Raw genomic sequence first — 25,921 nt, 5'->3', positions numbered from 1 at the left:
GACCTCACATCTGCTGATAGACCTCCTCCTCTCCCTCCATTATAGGCCAAATTCAGGTAAATATCTGGCTGGTAACAGCTAATTTTTGTTCTGAAGCTCTAAACTCTCCCTCCTTCCTCCCAAAGCAGCCACATCACATCCACACAAGCCTTCAATCCCTCTCAGCTCCCTCTCTCTCTGTCTCCTCTTCTGCGCATGTCATGATGACGTTTGACCTCCTAAATCGCAGGAATCACGCGTTGCTGTGCCGTTGCTAAGGACGGCGCCACTTTTCGGCAGAAGGTCAGAGAGGTTTAATGCTAACGCCCATTCCATATCACTCGTGGTAACGCCCAATTTCAAAAATAGAGACTAGGGGCTTTGAGAATGGGCGACAAGCCAGCGATCTGAAACCCATTCTTACCGCCCATGCCAGAAATACCACCCATTTTTGGGCGATCTGCACAAAAATGTAAAACCTAGCCCCTTATGTGGTATCCCTGCACATTGCTACAAAATCACATGAGACATGTACTGCAGACACAGTCACTACATGACCTTAACCTTTATTCCCAGGACCAAGAAGTGATGACCCTGCGTGGGACCTCCCTTTAAATGCCTGAATGCCCAGGTGAGGAGTGTCTCCCACAAGTTCACCCCCTGTGGTCAAGGTATGCATTTCTAGGATATATGTACAGTGTGCAGTGGTTACATTAAGGTTACAGTTACATGAAGGTTACAGTTGTGTGATGGTTACATACATGACATCACCTCCCCCCTCACATCTTTTTGTGTCAAAGGTCAAATCTTTCAGGTGGTCGACGCTCTCTCGTGGAGCGCCGCAGTTGGGGCTCTGGTGGCTGAGCCTCGGCATGCGTCTCTGTCACCTGAGGTGATTCCGGCCTGTCCGGGCTGGCCGCAGGGACTGTGCATGCTGTGGATTGTCCTCATTGCTCGTCCACTGGCAGTGGTGTGGGTGACATCTCATGCTCTTCTTCAGGTTCCTCAGTGTCTATGCTGAACCTTTTCTTTACTTGGTCCAAATGTTTGCGGCATATCTGCCCATTGTTGAATCTGACCACTATGACCCTATTCCCCTCTTTGCCAATTATGGTGCCCTCAAGTCACTGGGTCTCAAAGCATGGTTAAGAACAAATATGCGGTCATCCATTTCTATGCACCTCTCCCTTGAGTTTCGATCATGGCACTCAGTTTGGGACTGGCGCTTGCCCTCAGGGCTGGATGAATGAGGGACAGCAGCGTTTTAAGCATGCGTTTCATGAGGAGTTCCGCTGGCGGGACTCCCGTGAGCTAGTGCCGGTGGGACCTATAGGCCAGCAGGAGGCGCGATAGGCGGTACTGAAGGGAGGGTCCTTGAATACGAAGCATGCCTTGTTTTATGACTTGGACCGCACGTTCCGCCTGGCCATTGGAAGCCAGCTTGAAAGGCGCTGTCCGAACGTGTTTGATACCATTACCCGACATAAACTCCTGGAATTCATGGCTGGTGAAGCACGGGCCATTGTCGCTGACCAGAATGTCCGGCAAGCCGTGGGTCGCGAAAACCGTACGCAGATTCTCCACAGCGATGGATGTCGTGCACGAGTTTAATATGATGCACTCGATCCATTTCGAGTATGCATCGACAACGATCAGGAACATTTTTCCCATGAACGGGCCCATGTAGTCTACGTGAATACGTGACCAATGCTTGGTGGGCCAGGGCCATGGACTGAGTGGGGCCTCCCTGGGGACATTGCCCAGCTGGCGCACGTCGTGCACCTGAAAACCCAGTGTTCCAGGTCTGAGTCAATTCCCGGCCACCATACATGTGGCCGGGCAATGGCCTTCATTAGCACGATGCCAAGGTGCTCACTGTGGAGTTCCCCGATGAATGCTTCCCTTCCTTTCTGGGGCATGACTACCTGGCTACCCCATAGCAGGCAGTCAGCTTGGATGGAGAGCTCATCCATCCGTCTGTGAAATGGTCTGACCTCCTCGAGGCACGCCCTGTGTGCGGGCGCCCAATCCCCAGTCAGAACACATTCCTTTATCATGGACAGAAGGGGGTCTCTGTTGGTCTAGATTTTGATCTGGCGGGCTGTGATAGGGGAGCCTGCGGTGTCAAAAGCCTCAACGGCCATGACCATCTCAGCGTTTTGCTCCGACACCCCCTACGTGGTGGCCAGTGGGAGCCTGCTGAGCGCATCAGCGCAATTTTCGGTGCCTGGCCGGTGCCGTATGGTGTAGTCATATGCAGCCAGCGTGAGGGCCCATCGCTGTATGCGAGCCGACACATTGGCATTGACAGCCTTGCTGTTGGACAACAGGGATGTTAACGGCTTGTGGTCCATTTCTAACTCGAACCGTCTACCGAAAAGGTACTGGTGCATCTTTTTCACCCCGTAAACACAAGCGAGTGCTTCCTTTTCGACCATGCCGTATCCACGCTCTGCCTGGGAGAGCGACCTGGAGGCATAAGCCATCGGTTGGAGTCGGCCTTCATCATTACCCTGCTGCAACACGCACCCAACCTCATAGGATGATGCATCACACGTTAAAACCAATTTTTTACAGGGGTCGTACAAGGTCAACAGCTTGTTAGAACAAAGCAGGTTCCTCGCCCTATTGAAAGCCCGTTCTTGACAGTCCCCCCAAAACCATTCACAACCTTTACGCAGGAGCACGTGTAACGGCTCCAACAATGTGCTTAAGTTCGGCAGAAAGTTCCCAAAATAGTTCAAAAGTCCCAGGAATGATCGCAACTCCGATGTGTTGCCGGGTCTGGGTGCACAACAGATCGCCTCCATTTTAGATTCGGTGGGCCGAATCCCGTCTGCGGCAACCCTCCTGCCCAAAAACTCGACCACTGGGGCCAAAACCACACACTTGGCCTTTTTCAGCCGCAAGCCTACCCGGTCCAGTCGGTGTAGCACCTCCTCCAGGTTGTGGAGGTGTTCCTCGGTGTCTCATCCCATTATTAGGATGTCGTCTTGAAATACGATTGTTCCAGGAATGGATTTGAGCAAGCTTTCCATGTTCCTCTGAAAGATAGCAGCCGCTGAACGTATGCCAAACGGACACCTGTTGTAGATAAATAAACCCTTGTGCATCGTGATGGTGGTCAGAAGCTTGGATTCTTCAGCCAGTTCCTGAGTCATGTAGGCCGAAGTGAGGTCCAACTTAGTGAACAGCTTGCCGCCTGCCAGCATGGCAAAAAGATCCTCCGCTCTTGGGAGCAAGTATTGGTCCTGCAGGGACACTCAGTTGATGGTGGCCTTGTAGTCGCCACAAATCCTGATCGAGCCATCCGCTTTAAGGACAGGAACGATGGGGCTTGCCCAGTCACTGAATTCCACGGGCGAAATTATGCCCTCTCTGAGCAGCCTGTCCAATTCACTTTCAATTTTCTCATGCATCACATACGGCACCGCTCTGGCTTTGTGGTGCACTGGTCTGGTGTCCGGAGTGATGTGTATCACTACTTTGGTGCCCTTGAAAGTTCCGACACCGGGTTGAAACAGTGACCCGAATTTTTGTAGGACCTGTGAGCATGAACTTCGCTCCACAGATGAAATGGCGTGCACATCCCCCCATTTCCAGTTCATCTCGGCTAGCCAGCTCCTCCCCAAAAGCGCAGGGCCATTTCCCTGGACAATCCAGAGTGGCAGCTGGTTCTGTGATCCATTACATGTTACCACCAAGTTTGCACTGCCTAGCACTGGGATAATCTCTTTGGTGTACGTCCGTAGCTGCGTGTCAATGCATTCCAATTTGGGCCTGCTAGCTCTGTGTGGCCATAGTCTCTCAAATTGTTGGGCGCTCATAAGGGACTGGCTGGCTCCTATGTCCAGCTCCATGCTTACCGGGATGCCATTCAATAAAACTTTCATCATCATGGGTGGCGTTTTGGTGTATGAGCTGTGGACGTCAGCCACATGAACCCGCTGAACCTCAGCATCCATGGTTTTGCCCCAAGCATCATCCTGCATTGCAGACCCCCCGTCTGGTTCCTCTGTCTCGTAGATTAGCCTCGCTACAGCCTTTCTGCACATTCTGGCCAAATGTCCATTGACGTTACAATTCCTACAGATAAATTGCTGGAACCTGCAGCTTTTCGCAGTATGTCTATCCCAGCACCTCCAGCATGAGCTGAGATTGTTGTTAACAAAAGGGCTGTTACCAGACATTCCTCTCTGATTGTCCCTTTGGTTGTTTCTAAGCACTCTGGTGGTGGGTGTCAATGGTCCCATCACGTGACGCATTGTTCCTCGTGATGGCGTGAATTGCCGATCCCCTTTCCATTGTCCCTGTTGCGGGCCCACCCTCAAGTCTGTTGCTGCCTGGGCGGTTTCGAAATGCCCTTGCCTGCCTGCGGGGTCCTGAGCCGCGTTCACCATGTTAACTCCCTGGAACCGGGGCGGCGCGTGTAAGTTAGCTTGGTCTCCTCTTCCCTGCCATGAAGATCTGAGCTATCAACGCTGCCCCTTCTAAAGTCAAGTCCTTGGTCTCTTTGAGCTTCCTGAAAATCCCAGCATGACTAATGCCCTCAATGAAAAAATCCTTTAACATCTCCCCCCTGCAGGCGTCTGTGACCATACAGAGGCTGGCCAAGTGCCGCAGATCCGCAACGAAGTCCGAGATGTTTTGTTCCTCCCAACGCCGGTGTGTATAGAACCGGTGCCGGGCCATGTGTACGCTACTCGCTGGTTTGAGATGCTCATTGATCAGCTGGCTGAGCTCTTCGAAGGACTTGTCCGCCGGCTTCTCGGGTGCGAGCAGGTCTTTCATCAGCGCATACGTCTTTGGTCCACAGCTAGTCAGTAGATGCGCCCTCCGCTTGTCAGCCGCTGCCGCTCCCAGCAGTCCTTCGTGACAAAGCTCTGCTGGAGTCTCTCAACGAAGTCGTCCCAGTCCTCACCCACACAGTAATGTTCCTCCGTGCTACCGGTGGCCATCCTCGTGGTTCGGTGATTCCCGTTTCTCGTCGCCAAATGTGGTGTCCCTGCACCTTGCTACAAAATCACACGAGGCATGTACTGCAGACATGGTCACTGTGTGACCTTAACCTTTATTCCCATGACCAAGAAATGATGACCCTGCATGGGACCTCCCTTTAAATACCTGAATGCCCAGGTGAGGAGTGTCTCCCTCAAGTTCACCCCCTGTGGTCAAGGTGTGCATTTCTAGGATATATGTACAGTGTGCAGTTGTTACATGAAGGTTACAGTTGTGTGATGGTTACATACATGACACCTTATGTCTGTGTTGAGTTAGTTAATCTCAGCTAAGGTGGCAGTGGCACCTTGGATCTACACATTGGGTTGAGTTGTGATGGCCCCATGATTGGATAGGCTCATACGTGTAGAATGAACAATTGGGCAAGTGGAGGGGAGACAATTGCAGATATCCATGTAATGTAAAGTCCTGTTGCATACAAACAGCTTGTTCTTATTGCTCGGGTATATCATATTATGGTATATTCCTTTCAGTGAGTTCTACATAGAATTACACAGAATTTACGGCATAGGAACAGGCCATTCGGCTCAACTGGTCCGTGCCGGTGTTTATGCTCCACACGAGCTTCCTCCCACCCTACTTCATCTCACCTCATCAGCATATCCTTCTATTTCTTTCTCCCATGTGTTTATCTAACTTCCCCTTAAATGCATCTATTCTATTCGCCTCAACTACTCCCTGTGATAGCAAGTTCCACATTTTCACCACTCTCTGGGTAAAGAAGTTTATATTTAGACATTGTTCTTTTTGTTTCACAGTGATATTGAAGGCTTCACACAGCTGTCAAGTACTAGTACACCGTATCAAGTTGTAGAATTGCTAAACAAATTATACACAACCTTCGATGAAATTATAGACAATCATGACGTCTACAAAGTGGAAACTATAGGAGATGCATGTATGTATTGCACTTAGATTTTTTTTAAATCTTAGTAGTTAATTGTTTCTTTTACAGCAATTTGTATTTATATGGCGCCTTTAACATAGTAGCATGTTCCAAGTCACTTCACAGGAGTGTTATCAAACAAAGTTTAACACCGAGTCACATAAGGAGAAATTAGGACAGGTAACCAAATGCTTGGTCAAAGAGGTAGTTTTTAAGAAGCATCCCAAAGGAGGAGAGGGAGGTAGAGAGGCAGAGAGGCTAAGGAAGAGCTTGGGGCCTAGGCATCTTAAGGTGGAGTGATTCAAATCAGGGATGCACAAGAGGCCATAATTGAAGGAGCACAGAGATCTCGGGGGTGGTTGTGGGGCTGCATGAGGTTGCAGAGATAGGGAGGGGTGAGGCCGTGGAAGGATATGAAAACAAAGATACCGTACCCATTGAGGAGGCTTGAATGTAGGGTTGTTCTGGTAAAATAGGGGTTGCAAACTCTCCAGCGTTGTCCTGGAGTCTTCAGGAATTAAAGGTTAATTTGTTGTGAGCAACCCAGGGAGAAAAATATTAGGGCCATTAGAAAAAAATTGCGTTATTTGAACACTATTGTTTATTAGTTACACAAATATTGGAAATGAGAAAAAAAATTTTGTTTGACTGAAGTTGGCGGTTGGAGACAGGAGGTCATGTGATGAATCTTCCAGGAATAGGTCCAACCAGAGTTGGCAACCTTATGGCAAAATTGGTAGTGATTTTCAGTGCAGCCAAACGGGTCAATATGGCTGCACAATCCGACCAAGAAACAATGGCAAATCTAGGGTTTGAATGCCATTTGTTGTCTGCCTGAGATGTCCCATTTGCGGCCTAGAATGGTACCTAGGCCTGCTTTAGGCCTCATGGCAACACATCTGACATTCCAGGCCCCCCCCCACAACCGCCAACATCCTCCCCCAAACATCCCCTCCAAGCTGAAGTCCAGACGATGGTTGGTCGGGAGGGGAGGGGTGTGGGGGTAGGCAGAAGAAGTACCACTATGCCCTCTCCATCAGAATTTGCTGTGGTTGCATCATTGGGCTGAAAACCCAACAGACACAGGAAAGGCCCTCAACTTCCAGTCCCATCGCTGTCCCTGTGCCCGAACACTAACCCGAGAAGGTACAGAATTTGCAAATCTCAGGTGTTTTAAAAAGTAAGATTTCAACAACAAATAAAAAGGTTGGAAAGGTGCAAAGTGCTCTGATGTTTTATGTTGCAGATATGGTAGTTTCAGGCGTGCCAAAGGAAAATGGCATTGGTCATGCGAGTGAGATAGCAAGTATGGCCCTGGATTTGGTAGCTGTGTGTAACACTTTCAAAATTCCGCACAAACCTCAAACAAAACTCAAGATACGGGCTGGAATCCACTCAGGTAATGTAACCCAGACATCAGTAGGTGAAAGAGTACCATAGTGAAGCCTTTTGACATTGTTCTAATATTCTATTGTCTCATTTTATCACACCGTTGCACGTGTAGCTACCAACATGTTGCAAATACACTGAACTCTGTTTTTTTTTGGTAATGTTGGTAACTGCAGGACCTGTGGTTGCCGGTGTGGTTGGGACGAAGATGCCTCGTTACTGTTTATTTGGTGACACCGTCAACACAGCTTCAAGGATGGAGTCAACAAGTGAAGGTGGACTGCATGTTGTGATTGTTTTGGCACCTTTGAATACTATTTTCTGAATAATGATGGGGGTGTAGACAAATACTAAAGGGAGAAAGAGAGAGTGAGAGAGCGCATCAGTTCCTTAACATTCCCCAGCTTGTAGCTTCTTTCCTGATTAGTCAAAACTCAGCAATCAGGAAGTAGAATTTCCCAGTTCTCCAGGCCTGGGAACTATAAACAGCTTAAAAAGGTGCTGCAGTCAGATTTGCACACAAGCAGGAATTACAAGCGCTGGATCAAAGAAATTCACAGCTTGCATTCGGCCAAAGGCTTTCCTTGTTTTATAGTAGGCAGCATACAGTAGCACCACCAACCTCATCCAGAATGGAGATGATTGGGTAATTAACCCATCAGTCACGTGTGGAAACCGCACTGCTGTAAGTGTCTGGGATTGATCTTACGCACAGAATTTGTATTATGTAACTATCCTCCATTCACTTCATTTTACTGGTGAAGTAATCCTGCTTTTATCAGGAACCTTTGCTGAAATTTTGGTCATACGTTCTGTTTGCTGCAGTTCATCAAGACTCTTTTTAAATAGACTCTGTTTAAAATGACTCTGTTTCCTCTGTGCAGAGGAAACGTTTCAAGGACACCCTCAAAGCCTCCCCACCAACACCTGGGAGTCCCTGGTCAAAGACCGCCCTAAGTGGAGGAAGAACATCCGGGAGGACGCTGAGCACCTCGAGTCTCGTCACCGAGAGCATGCAGAAAGCAAGCACAGGCAGTGGAAGGAGCGTGCAGCAAACCAGACTCCCCACCCACCCTTTCCTTCAACGTCTGTCTGTCCCACCTGTGACAGAGACTGTAATTCCTGTATTGGACTGTACAGTCACCTGAGAACTCACTTTTAGAGTGAAAGCAAGTCTTCCTCGATTTCGAGGGACTGCCTATGATGAGACCCTGTTTGCTGTTTGATGTAAAATAGACTGTTTGCTGTAAGTCCTGCTGTAAGTTCCGCCTGCCTCCATGCTGGAGTCAATACTTTCTTTGTTTATAGTGTATCATCACCTCTGTCAACAATTAGACATCCTTTACCCACCATACTGCTAAAAAAAGAGAAAGAGAAGGACAATGATAGCGAGCGCAGTGAAAAGGAGAGATTTACGGCCTTCCAGCCATGCCCAAGGTTGTACCATGGGCTACCAGTCAAAGCCTATAGACTAGAAATCATTGATGGTGATAACAGTAGATATGGTCCAGGAATCATGAGTGTGGGGCAGGCATGATGGACCAGCTGGTCCTTTCCTGCCCATCATTTTCCTATGTTCATATGTGTGAAAGTAAGTAATCATTGGGGGAAGAGGTAAACTGTGGTAAAATAGGGAAAAAATGTAAATTTATAAAACAATCAGCACATTTTTGAGTCTGGTTGCAAAAATATATCAGCAAGGATGTGAAACAGGCCCTAATTATTGAAAAGGAAAAATTTGCAGGGTTATGGGAGAAAGAACGGGGGGGGGGTGGACTAATTAGATAGCTCTTCTAAACAGGCCGAATGGCCTCCTCCTGTACTGTATGATTCCATGATTCTAAATACTGAACTGCTTATATTTTAGCACTGAAGATACAATGTAGTTCCAGCACATATAGTCTACTGGAGCAGTTTGGAGGATACATCTTAATATGTCGCGGCACATTGCAAATAAAGGTACATTAACTTGGCGTTATATGATGAATTTTTAGTGGGACAAATTAAAAATAGGTATGATGATGATGTGCACAAAATAATTTTTTAAAATGAATATTGAGCCTTATCACGGTATCAAATCAAACTCGTGAGTCATGAGTTAATTTGATCCCCTGACCAGGCTAATAGTTCCGTGCGTCAAAGTTATTTTTAATTCACATTCCAGGTTGATTGCATATATCTCAGAGAAAGTAAATGTAAACAGAGCCAAGCTTGATGGCATTTCCTTGGAATGGCTTTCATCCGTGTAGGTCAATGACAGAATTAGAAGGGCTATGCAGTCTCAAAGGGGAGTCCAAGGGAAGTGGAGTTGAGGCCAAGATCAGATCAGCCATGATTTTATTGAATGGCGGAACAGGCTCGAGGGGCCAAATGGCCTACTCCTGCTCCTATTCCTATGTTCTTATGTTCTTAAAACTAGGGGCCATCCAATTGAGATAGTCACTAATAAATCCAATAAGGAATTCAGGAGAAACTTCTTTACCCAGAGAATGGTGAGAATGTGGAACTCACTACCAATATTCTCTCAAATTATTTTTGCATGCGTGGTCTCTTTAACTGGCTGCGCGGTGCATTCAAATTTTCACGCATGCAAAAGCCGGTGAGCGGCCTGCGTGGGACCTCCAGACCACAGGAGTGTTGCTCGCTACCACATGCAGTGGTTGAGGTGAATAGCGTAGATGCCTATGAGGGGAAACTAGATAAACACATGAGGGAGAAAGGAATAGAAGGGTTATATTGACAGGGTGAGATGGCGTAGAGTGGGAGGAGGCTTGTGTGGAGCATAAAGACCAGCACGGACCAGTTGGGCTGAATTGTGGTGATTTTTACCACCCTTTGGGCCTATCCCGGATCAGGCGTACTTCTCAAGTGTTCACTCAACTTAAGGTTGAGGGAGCCAAGTCCTAAAGATGCTGAATGAGTCTGACGGTCTGGTCTATCTCTCCCTGAAGGAAATTAAAAACTCGAGATTGTTACAGCCAGATTGTAATGTCCCAGATATTATAAGGGTCCAGGGCGTCTCCTCGATAATACAGCTCTTCACCAAATGAGTGTACAGAGATGTGATTCGTGAGTTAATGATACAGAAGACTATGAGAGACAATTCTAAGATATATAGAGGTTTATTAAAGAACTGATCTGCAATTTACAGTTGGTGAGTCAGTCAATTGCAACATTAACAGTTCTTAAAAAAGGTCAAAAATACAATCTTATTTCTAGTAGAGAATCTAACTTTTAAATCTAAATTTCGTTACATTATTACAGTTCTTAAAATTGTTTAAGCAGGATATCCATCAATTATCACGGTAGCATTTACCTTAAATCTCCTAGTAGTAGAAGTCTATAGAGCAAGCACCAATGCCTTCTGCCTTGCTCTGATAGTTGAGAGACGATTATGCCTGTTTAAGTGTGTCTAAAAAAACTCATCCAAGCTCTCAATATTTATACCCTTTATACCTTTCTTTTTTTTGCTAGCCACGAGTGCCTTTTGTTGACCAAGTTAAGTAAAGCTAGTTATTTTTTAGCTGACTGTGTCAACATATGGCTATTGTGATGTTATCATCTATGGTCAAAGGGCAGGTGCCATTTGTTTGTGCGATGTGGCACTTGACTGCTGTTACAACATGTGTCCTTTTTTAAGAAGTCATACAATAACTATCCATAGTCCCAAGAATTTGGTCATGTTTATGCGATAGCTATTTCAAATTTAGTCAATTTGGCTGAACTAACGACAGTGTCCACATATGTCCATTGTCAGATTACCAAGCTCTGGTCAATGCGATGGGGAATCCAAATTAGGTAATGCATCTGACTGTTATTTCAACAATTGTCTTAGTTTAAGAAGTTAATAAAGTTACTTATCCAGGCTCAGCCTTTGAAGGCTAGAATTCTTTCATAGCTAGGATTCCAAATTAGCCAATTCAGAACTGCTATTTCAACAATTGTCTTATTTTTTCAGAAGTTATAAGGTAGAATTCCTTCACAGAATGGCCTGATTTTGTGGGGATAACAAAACTAGAGGCCATAAATATAAGGTAGTCACCAATAAATTAAACAAGGAATTGAGGAGAAACTTCTTTACTCAAAGAGTGGTCAGAATCTGGAACTCGTTAGCACGTGCAGTGATTGAAGGGAATAGCGTAGATGCTTTTAAGGGGAAGTTAGATAAATGCATGAGGGAGAAAGGAATAGAAGGAGGCTTGTGGGAAGCATACACACTGACATAGACCAGTTGGGCCAAATGGCCTGTTTCTATGCTGTAGATTCCAAGTAATTCTATGTAATCTGTCTCACACCTTCTATCATTTGCAGGGGAAAGGCGACATGATGACTTACTGGGTTGAAGGGAAACAAAGTGCATCATCAAACACATCAGTGAATACACCAACGAATGCATCACTGAAGAAAGCACAGCTGGAAAACATCACTCCCATCCCAGAGTCAGAGAAAGAGACATATAGCATAATTCCTGGGGTGTTGAACAATGATCGTCAATCTAATGCCTGGTAGCCCACAAATCTATAATTTAAGACCAGCAAGTAGAAGTAATTTAATATTTTCAGCATTTCAAGTGCTACATAGACAATTTCTGAGTGGAAGCAACCTTACCTTTGTGTGTTCAACAACTAAGTAATAGTTAACTAAAGAAATCTACAATTAGACAATTTTTTTGTAATTTGCTGCAAGAAACTTGTAATTTTGGAAGCCATGTCATAAAGAAAGAAATACTTGCATTTCTACAGCACCTTTCATGACCTCAGGATGTCCCAAAGCGCTTTACAGCCAATCAAATGCTATTTTAAAGTGTAGTCACTGTTATAATGTGAGAAACGCGGCAGCCAATTTGCGCACAGCAACATCCCTCAATCAGTAATGTGATAATGTGATAATGACCAGATAATCTGTTTTTAGTGATGTTGGTTGATGATATAGAAGACTATGAGAGACAATTCAAGTGATGTTGGCCAGGACACTGGGGAGAACTCTCCTGCTTTTCTTCAAAACAGTGCCATGGGATCTTTTACATCCACCTGAGAGAGCAGACAGGGCCTCAGTTTAACATCTCAAACCAAAAGACAGCACCTCTGATAGTGCAGTACTCCCTCAGTATTGCACTGGATGTGCCAGCCTAGATTTTGTGCTCAAGTGACTGGAGTGGGATTTGAACCCACAACCTTCTGACTCGGAGGCGAGAGTGCTACCTACTGAGCCACAGATTACACCATCATGTGATTCAGTGAGGTAATTTTCTGATGTCACAAATCTAATGGGAAGCCTGGCCCAGATTATATAATCAAGTGTTGTATGTGATTTGAAGGGAAGAGACTAAGACTAGGTTCAGAATTAGAACATAAATGATTCAATTTTCTCTCTTATGGTTCATGACGCCATTTGAACATTCTTTATTGGATTATTGCAATGTAATTCACTTGCACGTATTCTATATGACACACACAGAAGCACTCAAGAAGCTCGATACCATTCAGGACAAAGCAGCCCGTTTGATTGGCACCCCAACCACCACCTCAAACATTCGTTCGCTCCACCACTGGCACACTGTGGCAGCAGTGTGGACCATCTATAAGATGCACTACAGCAACTCACTCAGGCTTCTTCGGAAGTACTTCCCAAACCTGCAACCTCTACCACCTGGAAGGACAAGGGCAGCAGGCACATAGAAACACCACCACCTCCAAGATCCCCTCCTAATCACACACCATCCTGACTTGGAAGTATATTGTCATTTCTTCATCGTCGCTGGGTCAAAATCCTGGCACTCCTTACCGAACAGCAGTATGGGCTGCAGCGGTTCAAGAAGGCGGCTCACCACCACCTTCTTAAGGGAAATTAGGAATGGGCAATAAATGCTGGTCTTGCCAGCAACGCCCACATCCCATAAATTATTCTTTTTTAAATCCATATTTTGTACTCTGAAGAGCCCTATACTAGGTCAAGATGGAGGAAACATATTCTGCGTAGTTAAGAACATAAGAAATAGGAGCAGGAGTAGGTCATACAGCCCCTCGAGCCTACTCCACCATTCAATGTTTATGGGTGAATGTCTACATCAACTCCACTTTCCCGCTTTAACTCATACCCTTTGATTCCCAAGAATCTATCCCTCTCAGTCTTGAATATCATCATCATCATAAGCAGTCCCTCAAAATCGAGGAAGACTTGCTTCCACTCTAAAAGTGAGTTCTCATGTGGCTGTACAGTCCAATACGGGAATTACAGTCTCTGTCACAGGTGGGACAGACAGGGTTGGAGGAAAGGGTGGGTGGGGAGTCTGGTTTGCCGCACGCTCCTTCCGCTGTCCGTGCTTGATTTCTGTATACTCTCGGCGACGAGACACGAGGTGCTCAGCGCCCTCCCGGATGATCTTCCTCCACTTTGGGCGGTCTTGGGCCAGGGATTCCCAGTGGGGGATGTTGCACTTCATCAAGGAGGATTTAAAGGTGTCCTTGAAACGTTTCCTCTGTCCACCTGGGGCTCGCTTGCCGTATAGGAGTTCCGAGTAGCGTGCTTGCTTAGGGAGTCCCGTGTTGGGCATGTGGACAATTTGGCTCGCCCAACAGATATACTCAATGGCTGAGCATCCACTTTAGAATTCTCTAAACATTCACAACCCTTTGAGTGAAGAAATTACTCCTGATCGCAGTACTAAATGGCCGACACTTTATTCTGAGACTATAACCCCTAGTTCTAGACTCTCCAGCCAAGGGAATCAACCTCACAGCATTTACCCTGTCAATCAACCTCAGATTCTTATGGGCTCGAACCTCCACTTTTTTTGCATGCTTAACACCCACTTAACGCCCATTTTACCGCTGAAATGACGTATAATGCCCATATATCACCCATTTTGGCACAAAATGGAAACTGACAGGCATTTTTAGGAAACTTATCGCTGAGTGTTACTTTCTCCATGTGCTTAACGCCGGGAAAAAATATTACCACCCGCCCACTTTTTTTGGGCGGAATCATCAGAATGGGCGAAATCAACGTCCATAATATCACCCAGCGTTACTTTCCACACTGATTTAACGCCGAGATTCACTATTAACGCCCGCCCACTTTATTTTGTTGTAAAGAGCATATTTACCGATACTAGCGGCCATGAGATCGCCCATCGTCAATTTCACCACCTCGCACACATATCGCCCACAATATCACTCGCCCAAAAAAACGCTCAGAAAAAGTGGAACTAACCGGAACTAATCACAGCGTTATGGACGCCATGTTCTAGATCACATGTCGCATCCTTTAAAAGGCTGCTGTGCTTCAACCTCGGGGGAGTTCGGATGTACTCTGCAGGTCATTAGAGTTGATGTGAACATCTGTACAAACATCTTGACCACACTGTGACCGATTGGAATTGAATAGCTGTCTTCGCCAGGACATACCTTGTTTGTGACCAATCGGTGGAAAACAGAGAGCTACTGCAATGTGGCCTGTCCTTTCTCACCCTCTCTTGGTGACCAATTACACGCAGCAGACTCGAGATCACCGAAGGTACGCTCCATAGCATTATGTGCCCAGTGTGAGACGTGCCAGACTGATGAGGAGGACCAGACGTTACACCCCCCGCAGGTACAGGGAGAAGCAGTCTTACCTCAACTTGCCCGACACCACTTGCCTTCGGAGACTGCGCTTCCACAAAGAGGTTATCACTGAGGTATGCCAGCTGATCATTGCAGATCTGCAGCCTGTCAGCACCATCACTACTGCACTGTCCGTCGAGGTCAAAGTCACTGTGGCACTGTCGTTCTACGCCTCGGGTTCTTTTCAGGCCACAGCTGGAGACATTTGCGGTATATCTCAGCATGCCACACATTGCTGCATTAGACAGGTCACTGAAGCCCTGTACACACGCAGGAGGGACTTGATCAGCTTCCCTATGACCAGGGAGGCACAGAGTGAGAGGGCTCTAGGATTCTCCAGAATTCCAAACTTCCCCAAGGTGCAGGGAGCAATAGCCTGTATGCACATCGCGATGCGGGTACCTTTTCAGGATGCAGAGGTTTTCAGGAACTGCAAGGGATTCCACTCCCTGAAAGTCCAACTGGTTGTCGACCACCAGCAAATTATACTGGCAGTGAATGCTCCATTTCCAGGCAGCATCCATGATGCTCACATCCTGCGTGAGAGCACTGTATCTGACTTGTTCAACAATCAGCCACAAGGTCAATGCTGAATGCTTGGTGACAAAGGATATGGCCTCGTCACCTGGCTGATGACCCCTCTGCGTGACACCCACATCGAAACCGAGAGGCGATACAACGAGAGCCACAGAACAACTCGCAATATCGTGGAGAAAACCATTGGAGTGCTGAAGCAGTGCTTCAGGTGCCTGGACCACTCAGGAGGCAATCTCCAATACCACCCTGAGCAGGTAGCTCAATTCGTGGTGGTGTGCTCCATGCTGCACAACTTGGCTATCAGGAGGGGACAAGAATTGCCTGATGTGTCTGACAGTCCACCTCACCGGAGAGAGGAAGAGGAGGACAAGGAGGCAGATGCTGACATCGGCCCAGACAATCAGGCTGATGCTGAAGCCATGCCCCCGCCCCCCTGTAGACCGTATGAAAGGGCCCGTGGTGGCATGATAGTTGCAAGAGCCTTATGTTGGGAGCTCATCAATGATCGCTTTGCCTGAAAGAACGTTGATGTTATTTACAAGGCTGACACACTGCTGGGCATCACCTTGGTGACAGTTGAAGTTTAAGTTGATTGAAGTGAAGTGTCATTATATCTTTTGATGTTAAGGAATCACTAGCGTGTAACAGTGCAGCTATCTGAGCCAATGCGCTTCAAGGTTTTGTTAAATAAAAAACATTTAAACCGAACATTAGTCTGAAATAATCAGTATTTCGGTACAAACCATCCCTTCCCCCTGCCCACCCCCCCCCCCCCCACCTGGCCCCGCTTCTCCTCCCCACCTCTACCCCTTCCCCTTCTCCTGCTGACTCCAAGCCGCTAAGCCGAGGAGCTCCTCAGGGGATGCTTCATTGAGGGAGGGCGGCGGTGGTGACGGCCAAAACGCTGCTTGGACGGATATGGGAGAGGACGGTCCCGAGGTGGGAACGTGCTCCGAGCCAGAAGCAAGATGTTGCTGCTGGCTCTCAATGGGGGTGCGTCACCTTGGGGTGCAGTGCCGCGCTCCGGGATCACTGGGAGCCCTCTGCCACCAGTGTTCCTGGCTACCAGCTCCAGGGCCTCCTCGATCCCTTCCATTTTATATCTTATTTGTTGGACAAAGACTCAGTGCCAACTATGTTCTTGGTAATAGTCATTTTTTGTCATTTACAGAGGGATCTTTTCAGTAAGATAGAGGAAACTGCCAACAGCTCTTTTTCTATTGTTAGGTGGCACAGTAAGTTTTCTTTATTTGTTCTTGGGATGTGGGCGTCACTGGCAAAGCCAGCATTTATTAAAAGTGAGTTCTCAGGTGCTCTTGAGAAGGTGGTAGTGAGCTTCCTTCTTGATCCGCTGCAGTCCTTGTGGTGAAGGTACTCCCACAGTGCTGTTAGGGAGGGAATTCCAGGATTTTTACCCAGCGATGATGAAGGAACAGCGATACATTTCCAGGTCAGCATGATGTATATCTTGGAGGGGAACATGCAAGTTATAGTGTTCCCATGTGCCTACTGCCCTTGACCTTCTAGGTGGTAGAGGTCGCAGGTTTGGGAGGTGCTGCCGAAGAAGCCTTGGTGAGTTGCTACAGTGCATCTTGTAGATGGTACACACTGCAGCCACGGTGTGCCGGTGGTGGAGGGAGTGAATGTTTAAGATGGTGGATGGGGTGCCAATCAAGTGGGTTGCTTTGTCCTGGAAGGTTTCGAGCTTCTTGAGTGTTGTTGGAGCTGCACTCATCCAGGCAAGTGGAGAGTATTCCATCACAGTCCTGACTTGTGCTTTGTAGATGGTGGAAAGGCTTTGGGGAGTCAGGAGGTGAGGCACTCACCACAGAATACCCAGCCTCTGACCCGCTCTTGTTGCCACATTATTTACGTGACTGGTCCAGCTACGTTTCTGGTCAATGGTAACCCCCAGGATGTTGATGTTGGAGAATTCAGCGATGGTAATGCCGTTGAATGTCAAGGGCCATTGTCCATTGTCCATTGTCCATTAACTTGTTGGAGATGGTCATTGCCTCGCGCGAATATTACTTGCCACTTATCAGCCCAAGCCTGAATGTTGTCCAGGTCTTGCTGCAAGCGGGCATGGACTGCTCCATTATCTGAGGAGTTGCAAATTGAACTGAACACTGTGCAATCAGCAGGGAATATACCCACTTCTGACCTTATGATGGAGGATAGGCCATTGATGAAACAGCTGTAGATGGTTGGGCCTACGACACTGCCCTGAGAAACTCCTACAGCGATGTCCTGGAGCTGAGATGATTGACCTCCAACAACCCTAACCATCTTCCTTTGTGCTAGGTATGCCTCCAGCCAGTGGCGATTTCTCCTCCTGATTCCCATTGACTTCAATTTTACGAGGACTCTTTGATGCCCCACTTGGTCAAATGCTACCTTGATGTCAAGGACAGTCACTCTCACCTCACCTCTGAAATTCAGCTCTTTTGTCCAAGGCTGTAATGAGGTCTAGAGCTGAGTGGTCCTGGCAGAAACCAAACTGAGCATCGGTGAGCAGGTTATTGGTGAGTAAGTGCCACTTGATAGCACTGTCGACGACACCTTCCATCACTTTGCTGATGATTGAGAGTAGACTGATGGGGCGGTAATTGGCTGGATTGGACTTGTCCTGCTTTTTGTGGACAGGACATACCTGGGCAGTTTTCCACATTGTCGGATAGATGCCAGTGTTGTAGCTGTACTGGAAGAGCTTGACTAGAGGCACGGCTAGTTCTGGAGCACAAGTCTTCAGCAGAACAGCGGGATGTTGTCAGGATCCATGGGCTTTGCTGTATCCAGTGTGCTCAGCCATTTCTTGGAATGAATTGAATTGTCTAAAGACTGGCATCTGGGATGGTGGGGACTACAGGAGGAGGCCAATATGAATCATTCACTCGGCACTTCTGGCTGAAGATGGTTGCAAACGCTTCAGCCTTGTCTTTTGCACTTGCGAGTTGGGCTCCGCTATCATTGAGGATGGGGATATTCATGGAACCTCCTCCTCCCGTTAGTTGTTTAATTGTCCACCACCATTCACGACTGGATGTGGTAGGACTGCAGAGCTTTGATCTGATCCGTTGATTATGGGATCGCTTAGCTCTGTTTATAGCATGCTGCTTTCACTGTTTAGCATGCATGTAGTCCTGTGTTGCAGCTTCCTAGGTTGGTACTTTATTTTTAGGTGTTCCTGGTGCTTCTCCTGACATGCTGTTACGCACTCCTCATTGAACCAGGCTTGGTCCCCTAGCTCAATGGTAATGGTAGAGTGAGGGACATGACAGTCCATGATGTTACATATATGTGGTGGAATACAATTCTGCTGCTGATGGCCCACATGAATGCCCAGTTTTGAGCAGCTAGATCTGTTCTGAATCTATCCCATTTAGCACAGTGGTCGTGCCACACCATGCGATGGAGAGTATCTTCAGTGTGAAGTTGGGACTTTGTCTCCACAATGACTGCACAGTGATCACTGCTACCAATGCTGTCATGCGCCTGCGACAGGTAGATTGGTGAGGACGAAGTCAAGTAGGTTTTTCCCTCATGTTGATTCTCTCACCAGCTGCTGCAGGCCCAGTCTGGCAGATATGTCCTTCAAGATTCAGCCAGCTCGGTCAATAGTGGTACTGCCAAGTCACTCTTTCTGATGGACATTGAAGACCCCCACCCAGAGTGCCCTTGCTACCCTCAGTGCTTCTTCCAAGTAGTGTTCAACATAGAGGAGTACTGATTCATCAGCTGAGGGAGAGCAGTAGGTGGTAATCAGCAGGAGGTTTCCTTGCCCATGCTTGACCTGAAGCCATGAGACTTCATGGGGTCCAGAGTCAATGTCGAAGACTCCCAGAGCCACTCCCTCCCAACTATATACCACTGTGCCTCCACCTCTGGTGGCTCTGTCCTGTCTCTCTCTTCCTGACCACTTACATCCTGTGTCACACTTTTATACTGGAAATCCCATATGCCATGCCAGAAAGAAAAAAGACTATGTAAATATTTATAATGGGAAACCCCTATGTCAACATTTTACTGTCACACTTTGTTGATGAACCAATTAAATCACTTTTGAGGAAAAAAGGTCTGCCTTTTTTACTCTGTAATTGACATTTCTAATGTATAAAATAAGGTTTCAAACAAAATAATAAATTTGAAAAATTACAAATAGCATGATTAATTTTTTTCTTTGAATTATCTTCTGTGGCTTTTAATACCTTTGTCAAAGATTTTACTTGAAGGGCTCAGCCTCTCCCATAAGCCTGAGCTTGGAATTGATGTTTTTGCCCAGTGGAGTAACTCTCTGAAACAGAAGATAGATTCTGCAATCTGAGCATATGCAGTCAGTAGCTCATCTCACAATAATATCTGCCAAAATATTAAATGCAATTAATTGACTCAATTAATCTACCAATAAAACTTGTATTGAGGGAACTGAAACATGTGACACGAGATGAAGATTGGCAGTTACATAGCACTTTTCCAATGGCAGGAGAGTCGGTAACCAGAGGACACAGATTTAAGGTAATTGACAAAAAAAACAGTGGGAAAATGAGTGGAAAAAAATTACGCAAAGTGTTGTGATGATCTAGAATGTGCTGCCTGAAAGGATGGAGGAAGCAGATTCAATAGTAACTTTCAAAATACTTGAAGGGGAAAAATTTGAATGGCTATGGGGGAAAGAATCAAGGAGTGGAACTAATTGCATAGCTCTTTCAAAGAGCCGGCACTAATACAATGGGCCGAATAGCCGCCTTCTGTGCTCGATCATTCTCTAATTCTATGATTCTTTCACATTTACAGCATGCCTCTGTTGATACACAAGCAAATATTGCAGCCAGTTTGCACACAGCAAGGTCCCACAAATGGTAAATAAGAAAAGGGCCAGTTACTTTGTTTATTTTTGGGTAGTGTTGATTAATGGGCAAATGTTGGCCAAAACACTGAAAGAACTCTGCGTTTTCCTTGACTGCCTTTTACATCCACCTGAATATGCAGATGAGACCTTGGTTTAAGGTTTCATCTGAAAGACGGCACCTCTGACATTGCAGCACACCCTCAGTAGGGCACTGAAGTGTCAGCCCAGATCACTCAAGTCTTGGATTTCATCTGCTATTCATATCTGAAAATATAGCCTTATTGACAGATAACCTTATTTGGTTATAGACACACACTAAAACTGTCATTCGTTTTCTCTATGATAGTTGACCTATTCTTGTGGACACTCCAGTATTCCCGCTTGGGGGAAGATTGCAGCGGTTACAGCAACGGCAGGAACAAGGCGATAAGTCAATCCCTATGATTTCTAGGACCCTATTGCTCAGTTTCTGGCATGAAGGAGGTATTCAAAACCGCCCCATACCATCAGTAACTTGAGTAAGTCTTATCTATAAATATCAATACTTGCATTTACGTAATAACTTGGATTTTTTTAGCCTCTGACTGCCAGAGAGGATGATTTGCTCTGAGGAAATTCGAGGTTGGTTGGGCCTGAGGTGACTCACTTGTCAATTTTCACTTCACCCAACAGCTAGTCCTGGTGGCACAGCTAAGAGGGGAAACTCTGTGGGGATCAATTTCACCTTGGGCAGTAAGCCAACTAGAATTGCCCACCCATTATAGAAAGCTTACAAGATCAACTTCTCCTTTAACTCTACTTACTTCCTCTAAATAAAAGGTGATGCTGTGGGAACCCACATGGGTTCTAGCTACGCCTGCCTTTTTGTGGGATATGTGGAACATTATTTGTTCCATTCCTACTCGATTCCCCTCCCTCACTTTTTTTTCCGGTACATTGATGACTGTATCGGTGCCGTTTCCTGCTCTCGTCCTGAACTTGAAAATTTCATTCACTTTGCTTCCAATTTCCCTCACCTTCACATGGGCCATCTCCGACTCTTCCCTTCCCTTCCTCGACTTCTCTGTTACCATTTCTGGGGATAGGCTATCAAGAAACATTCGCTATAAGCTCACTGACTACCACAGATACCTGGACTACACTTCCTCCTACCCCGCATTCTGTAAGGACTCCATTCCATTTACCCAGTTTCTCCGACTCTGTCGCATCTGTTTTGATGATGCCACCTTCCATACTAGTACTTCCGATATGTCTTCCTTTTTCCTCAACCAAGGATTCCCCTCTACCATGGTTGATATGGCCCGCAGCCGTGTCCATTCCATTTCTTGCACTTCTGCCCTCACCCGTTCCCCTCCCCCCCAAAATCACTATAGAGTTCCCCTTGTTCTCACCTTTCACTTGCTGGCAACGACTCCCGCCATATTCGGCGGGAATTTAGCGGTGGCGCTGCGCCGTTGCGCCCCGATCTTCTGCGCCCACCATTACTAGCCTTTTAGTCCAGATTTATTTAATTAACTTCATTTAAGTGAATTTAAATTCCTCAGCTGCCATGGTGGGATTTGACAGCCGGGAGAAAAAGCATAGTGGCATTCAAAACAATATAGAGTTTTTTCATTTTCTTTGAGCACTTTAGTTTATTACTTATAAAAATATTGGAGTTGGGGAAAAGGGCTGTTTGACTGGGCAGTGGTTGGAGACAGGAGGTCATATGATGAAACCTCCAGGTATACAGCCAACCAGAGTTACATCACGTCTACAGCACAGAAACAGGCCATTCGGCCCAATCAGTCTATGCCAGCATTTATGCTCCACACGAGCCGCCTCCCGCTCCTCTTCATCTCACCTTATCAACATATCCTTCAATTCCTTTCTCCCTCATGTGCTTTTTCCAGCTTCTCCCTAAATGCATCTACGCTATTCACCTCAACTACTCATTGTAGTAGCGAGTTCCACATTCTTCCCATTCTTTAGCTAAAGAGGTTTCTCCTGAATTCCCTATTGGATTTATTGGTGACTATCTTATATTTATGACCTCCAGTTTCGGACTCCCTGTATAGCCAGGGAGGGAAAGTGGAAACAAGACAGAGCATCATTCGCTCACTCGCCTCCCAGGAACCAGCTTCAGAGGGGTAATGGCAGAGCCTGCATACATGCCTCCCACCCAAGCTCCTGTAGCGGGGCTAAGGGAATGGAAAAGAGAAAATAAATTCTAGGAACACCGAACAGTGCCATTTTTGAAGAATATTTATTGATCAAGGCTGTAGAAAAAAATTGTCTGGAATTTTAATGCGTCCGTGCGGCGGGATTGTAGGCAGGTCGGGAATAAAAGTGGAAATAAATCAGAATGGGTCAACAACCTGCTGTCATCCTGCCACCCTCCCGTCTCCACGCGCCTTTAACTCAGGTGCATTTGCTAGCGCGCCCGCGACCCAAACAGCAGAGGCGAGCGACCATCAATGCAGGGCTGCTCCGCACCATAGGCGATACCCGCAACACAGTATACAGGCAGAGGATGAGTTTCTTCAAGATGACTGAGCAGCAGTGCTTCAGGAGACTCAGGCTATCGCACCAGGTCGTCGCAGGCATTTGTAGCTTGCTGGAACCAGACCTACAGCCAGAGGACCTGGAGAACACGCCTTACCAGTGACTGTCAAAGTCACCAGCGCCCTCAACTTCTTCGCCTCAGGCAACTTCCAGAGATCTGACACTTGCGACATCTCACAGTTGGCCGCCCACAGATGCACCGTGCAGCTCATCGATGCCATGTTTGACAAGTCAGCCAATTATATCAACTTTGCCACTGGTGAAGCCAGTGTTACTGAGCGGGCGCAGGGCTTTGCTGCTCTGGCTGGCTTCCCACGGGTGCAGGGCGTCATCGACTGTACACATGTGGCCATCAAAGCACCCCCATCATCACCCAGGTGTGTTTGTCAATCACAAGGGCTTCCACTCCCTCAATGTGGAGCTCGTCTGCAACCATAGGAAGATCATCAAATTCCCTGGCAGCCATCATGACTTTTTCATCATGCACCAGTCCACCCTCCCTCAGCTCTTTGCTCCTCCAAACAGACTTTCTGGCTGGCTGCTTGGAGATAAGGGCTATCTACTAAAGACGTGGCTCATGACCCTTGAGGAGGCCAAGTACTGAAGCAGAGGAGAGATATAATGAAAGCCACTTGCCCACCAGATGTGTCATAAAGCAAACAATAAGCATGCTGAAAATATGCTCCAGATGCCTTGGCAGATCTGGAGGAGCCCTTCAGTACGCATCAGCCAGGGTCTCCAGAATCGTGGTCTGCTGCGCGTTGCACAACATAGCGAGGATTAATGCTGCATGAGGAGCAAGGCACTGAGCGCACAGGCTTTTCAGAGGAGGATGAGCTCAAAACGCCCAATCAGAAACAAGAGGTTTGAACATCAAACTGAAAATCTTTCATTCCCCTCAAAAAACTGACATACCTCAGCTCGATGCGGGCAAACTGCTACCTCCTTCTCCAAAAGAAAATGAACGCATACAAAACTGGCTTAGATATTTATAGATTTTTAATAATAAATTAGATGCTGAAATTGTACAATCTTATTTTTAATTTACATTTGACAAACGTAAGACATTTCACTGCCTAAAAGAGAAGGTACTCATTTTGTGGACATAATACAGTAACATTTCTACTATCTAGTGCCCTACCTCATATCCACGACCTGCACTGCCAAAGGGCATAAAATATACTTGGCTTGTAGTGCAATCAAAGCTGATGATTGCCAGGTAATTTTACAGGAAAGATTTTTAACTAGTTGTTATTTTAAAGGAATTGTCCTGCATAAGAGTGGGGGGAGGGGCAATGTTAGCAACTAATAGCGCAAAAAAAGCAGGACCTTTACACGAAGACATGAAAATACTTCTCTTTAAAAACCAAGACTGGCCATTTTCTAATTCTTGATTTGTAGTAATAGAGAGAAGTTAAACAGGCTAAATAAAATGATTCAGCAGCTGTTTGTGACAATAAAGTGTCATTGGGTAGCACTTTTGCCTCTGCATCAGAAAGTTCGTCCTACTCCAGAAACTTGACCACATAATCTAGGCTGACTCTGAGGGAGTGCTGCAGTGTTAGAGATGTCGACTTTCAGATGAGATATTAAACCCAAGGTCCTGTCTGCTCTCTCAGGTGGATGTAAAAGATCCCATGGCACTATTTCAAAGAAGAGCAGGGGAGTTGTACCCAGTGTTCTGGATCAATAGTTATTCCTCAAGTAACATCACTAAAACAGAAATTATCACATTGCTGTTTCTGGGACCTAGCTGTGTGCAAATTAGTTGCCACATTTCTTACATTTCAACAGTGACTGCACTTCAAAAGTACTTCATTTCCTGTAAAACATTTTGGGTCATGAAAGGTGCTATATAAATGCATGTCTTTATTTCTGTTATGTCTTTAACACTCTTATGAATGACTACACGAGGTCTAGTATTGTACTTGACCTATTGTGACCTTAGTCCCATTTATTGTAACTCCAGAGTGAGACACAAGCATGGTGGGCAGCCTTTTATACAGGGCCCTGCACACCTATGCAGGTGACCTTCAGGTCTCCCACCGCAGTGCCCTCTGGTGGCACACCTTATGTGACTATACAGTTAGTATACATGACATTAGTTCCCCCCAAGGCTTTAATGCAAATTGACTCGTACATTGACGGTGACCTGGGCTTTGCTCTTCCTGGTTGACCATTGGAGTGTCGCTTCTAGCTTGGGTGGGTTGGTAGTGAGATTTGTTGCCAGTGGAGGTCCCCGTGGTTTCAGGTTGTGAGTCCATGACTACTCCATTCTCCCCCCCCACACAGAGATCATGCTAATGGCCCATTACATGCAAGTTGTATTCAAGTTCATCACATGGGGTTTTATATTTACATCTTGGTACATTTGTTGGGTGGATTACAGTTGCGTTTCTTTTTGTGTGGTACATTTACATGATCAGTACAGGTATATCAGTACAGGTACACAAGGACAGTCTAGTTCCAGCACAGCCAGATGAGATCCGGGTCGTCTGGTGGTGGTGCAGTGCCCCATGCTAGTGGGTCTGTGGGCGAGGTGAGCTTGTTTTGCTCAAGTTGCCGGAGCTCAGGGCTCTTGCCGTTACTCCTACTGTCGGGCAGGCCCAAAGACAGCTGATGTGTCTGTGACCTCTCTGCCCTTTTCGTTTGCACAATTTCGCTGCTGCTCCCTGGGAAACGGTCTGAATGGGTGAGCGTTTCGTCTAAGCGATGGTGGGGCTGCCTCGTCTTGTCTAGCAGTTAGCAGGGGACTGCTGACTCGCTTTTCTTGAGGGCACCGTTGTGAGCACTCTCTAGTTTGGGATCCTGGCTGGTCCAGGTCTCGTTCGGAGGAGCCGTTGCAGGTGACCCTTCACTCTTGGGCATTGCCATGGCGAGTGGGTTTGTGGGCTGTGCCTTTACCACCCGGTTAGTGGGCGACGGTAGCCGACTGCGAGCTTAGGCGCAATTTACTGTTTCTGGCCCATGGCGGTTCAGGCCATCGGCTGCCTGCAATGTTAAACCGATCTGAGGCAGGGTATCGCTACCGGTGCCTCTGCTCTCCGGGGATCATTTACTCTGCGGTTTGCCTACTTCTGTCAGCTGTGGGTCCCGGGGATGCAGGCTACAGCA

At 46.7% G+C, this 25,921-nt stretch overlaps 1 protein-coding gene across 1 annotated transcript in view; it reads left to right on the top strand.

Annotated features, from left to right (window-relative positions):
- LOC139261308 (atrial natriuretic peptide receptor 1-like) overlaps nucleotides 1-11,782 on the top strand; it is a 164,272-nt gene extending 152,490 nt beyond the window's left edge. Inside the window, exons 21-25 of the mRNA XM_070877062.1 lie at nucleotides 5,757-5,896; nucleotides 7,131-7,283; nucleotides 7,450-7,548; nucleotides 9,141-9,232; nucleotides 11,585-11,782. Of these exons, the coding sequence (XP_070733163.1) occupies nucleotides 5,757-5,896; nucleotides 7,131-7,283; nucleotides 7,450-7,548; nucleotides 9,141-9,232; nucleotides 11,585-11,782 (682 nt within the window). The remainder of the gene's footprint in view (nucleotides 1-5,756; nucleotides 5,897-7,130; nucleotides 7,284-7,449; nucleotides 7,549-9,140; nucleotides 9,233-11,584) is intronic.
- Nucleotides 11,783-25,921: the final 14,139 nt, after the last annotated feature.

This window comes from Pristiophorus japonicus, chromosome 1 (genome assembly GCF_044704955.1).
Source record: "Pristiophorus japonicus isolate sPriJap1 chromosome 1, sPriJap1.hap1, whole genome shotgun sequence".
Lineage (NCBI taxonomy): Eukaryota > Metazoa > Chordata > Chondrichthyes > Pristiophoridae > Pristiophorus > Pristiophorus japonicus.
Note: the sequence above shows the minus strand (reverse complement) of the source record. Positions and strands in the feature narration are given on the sequence as shown.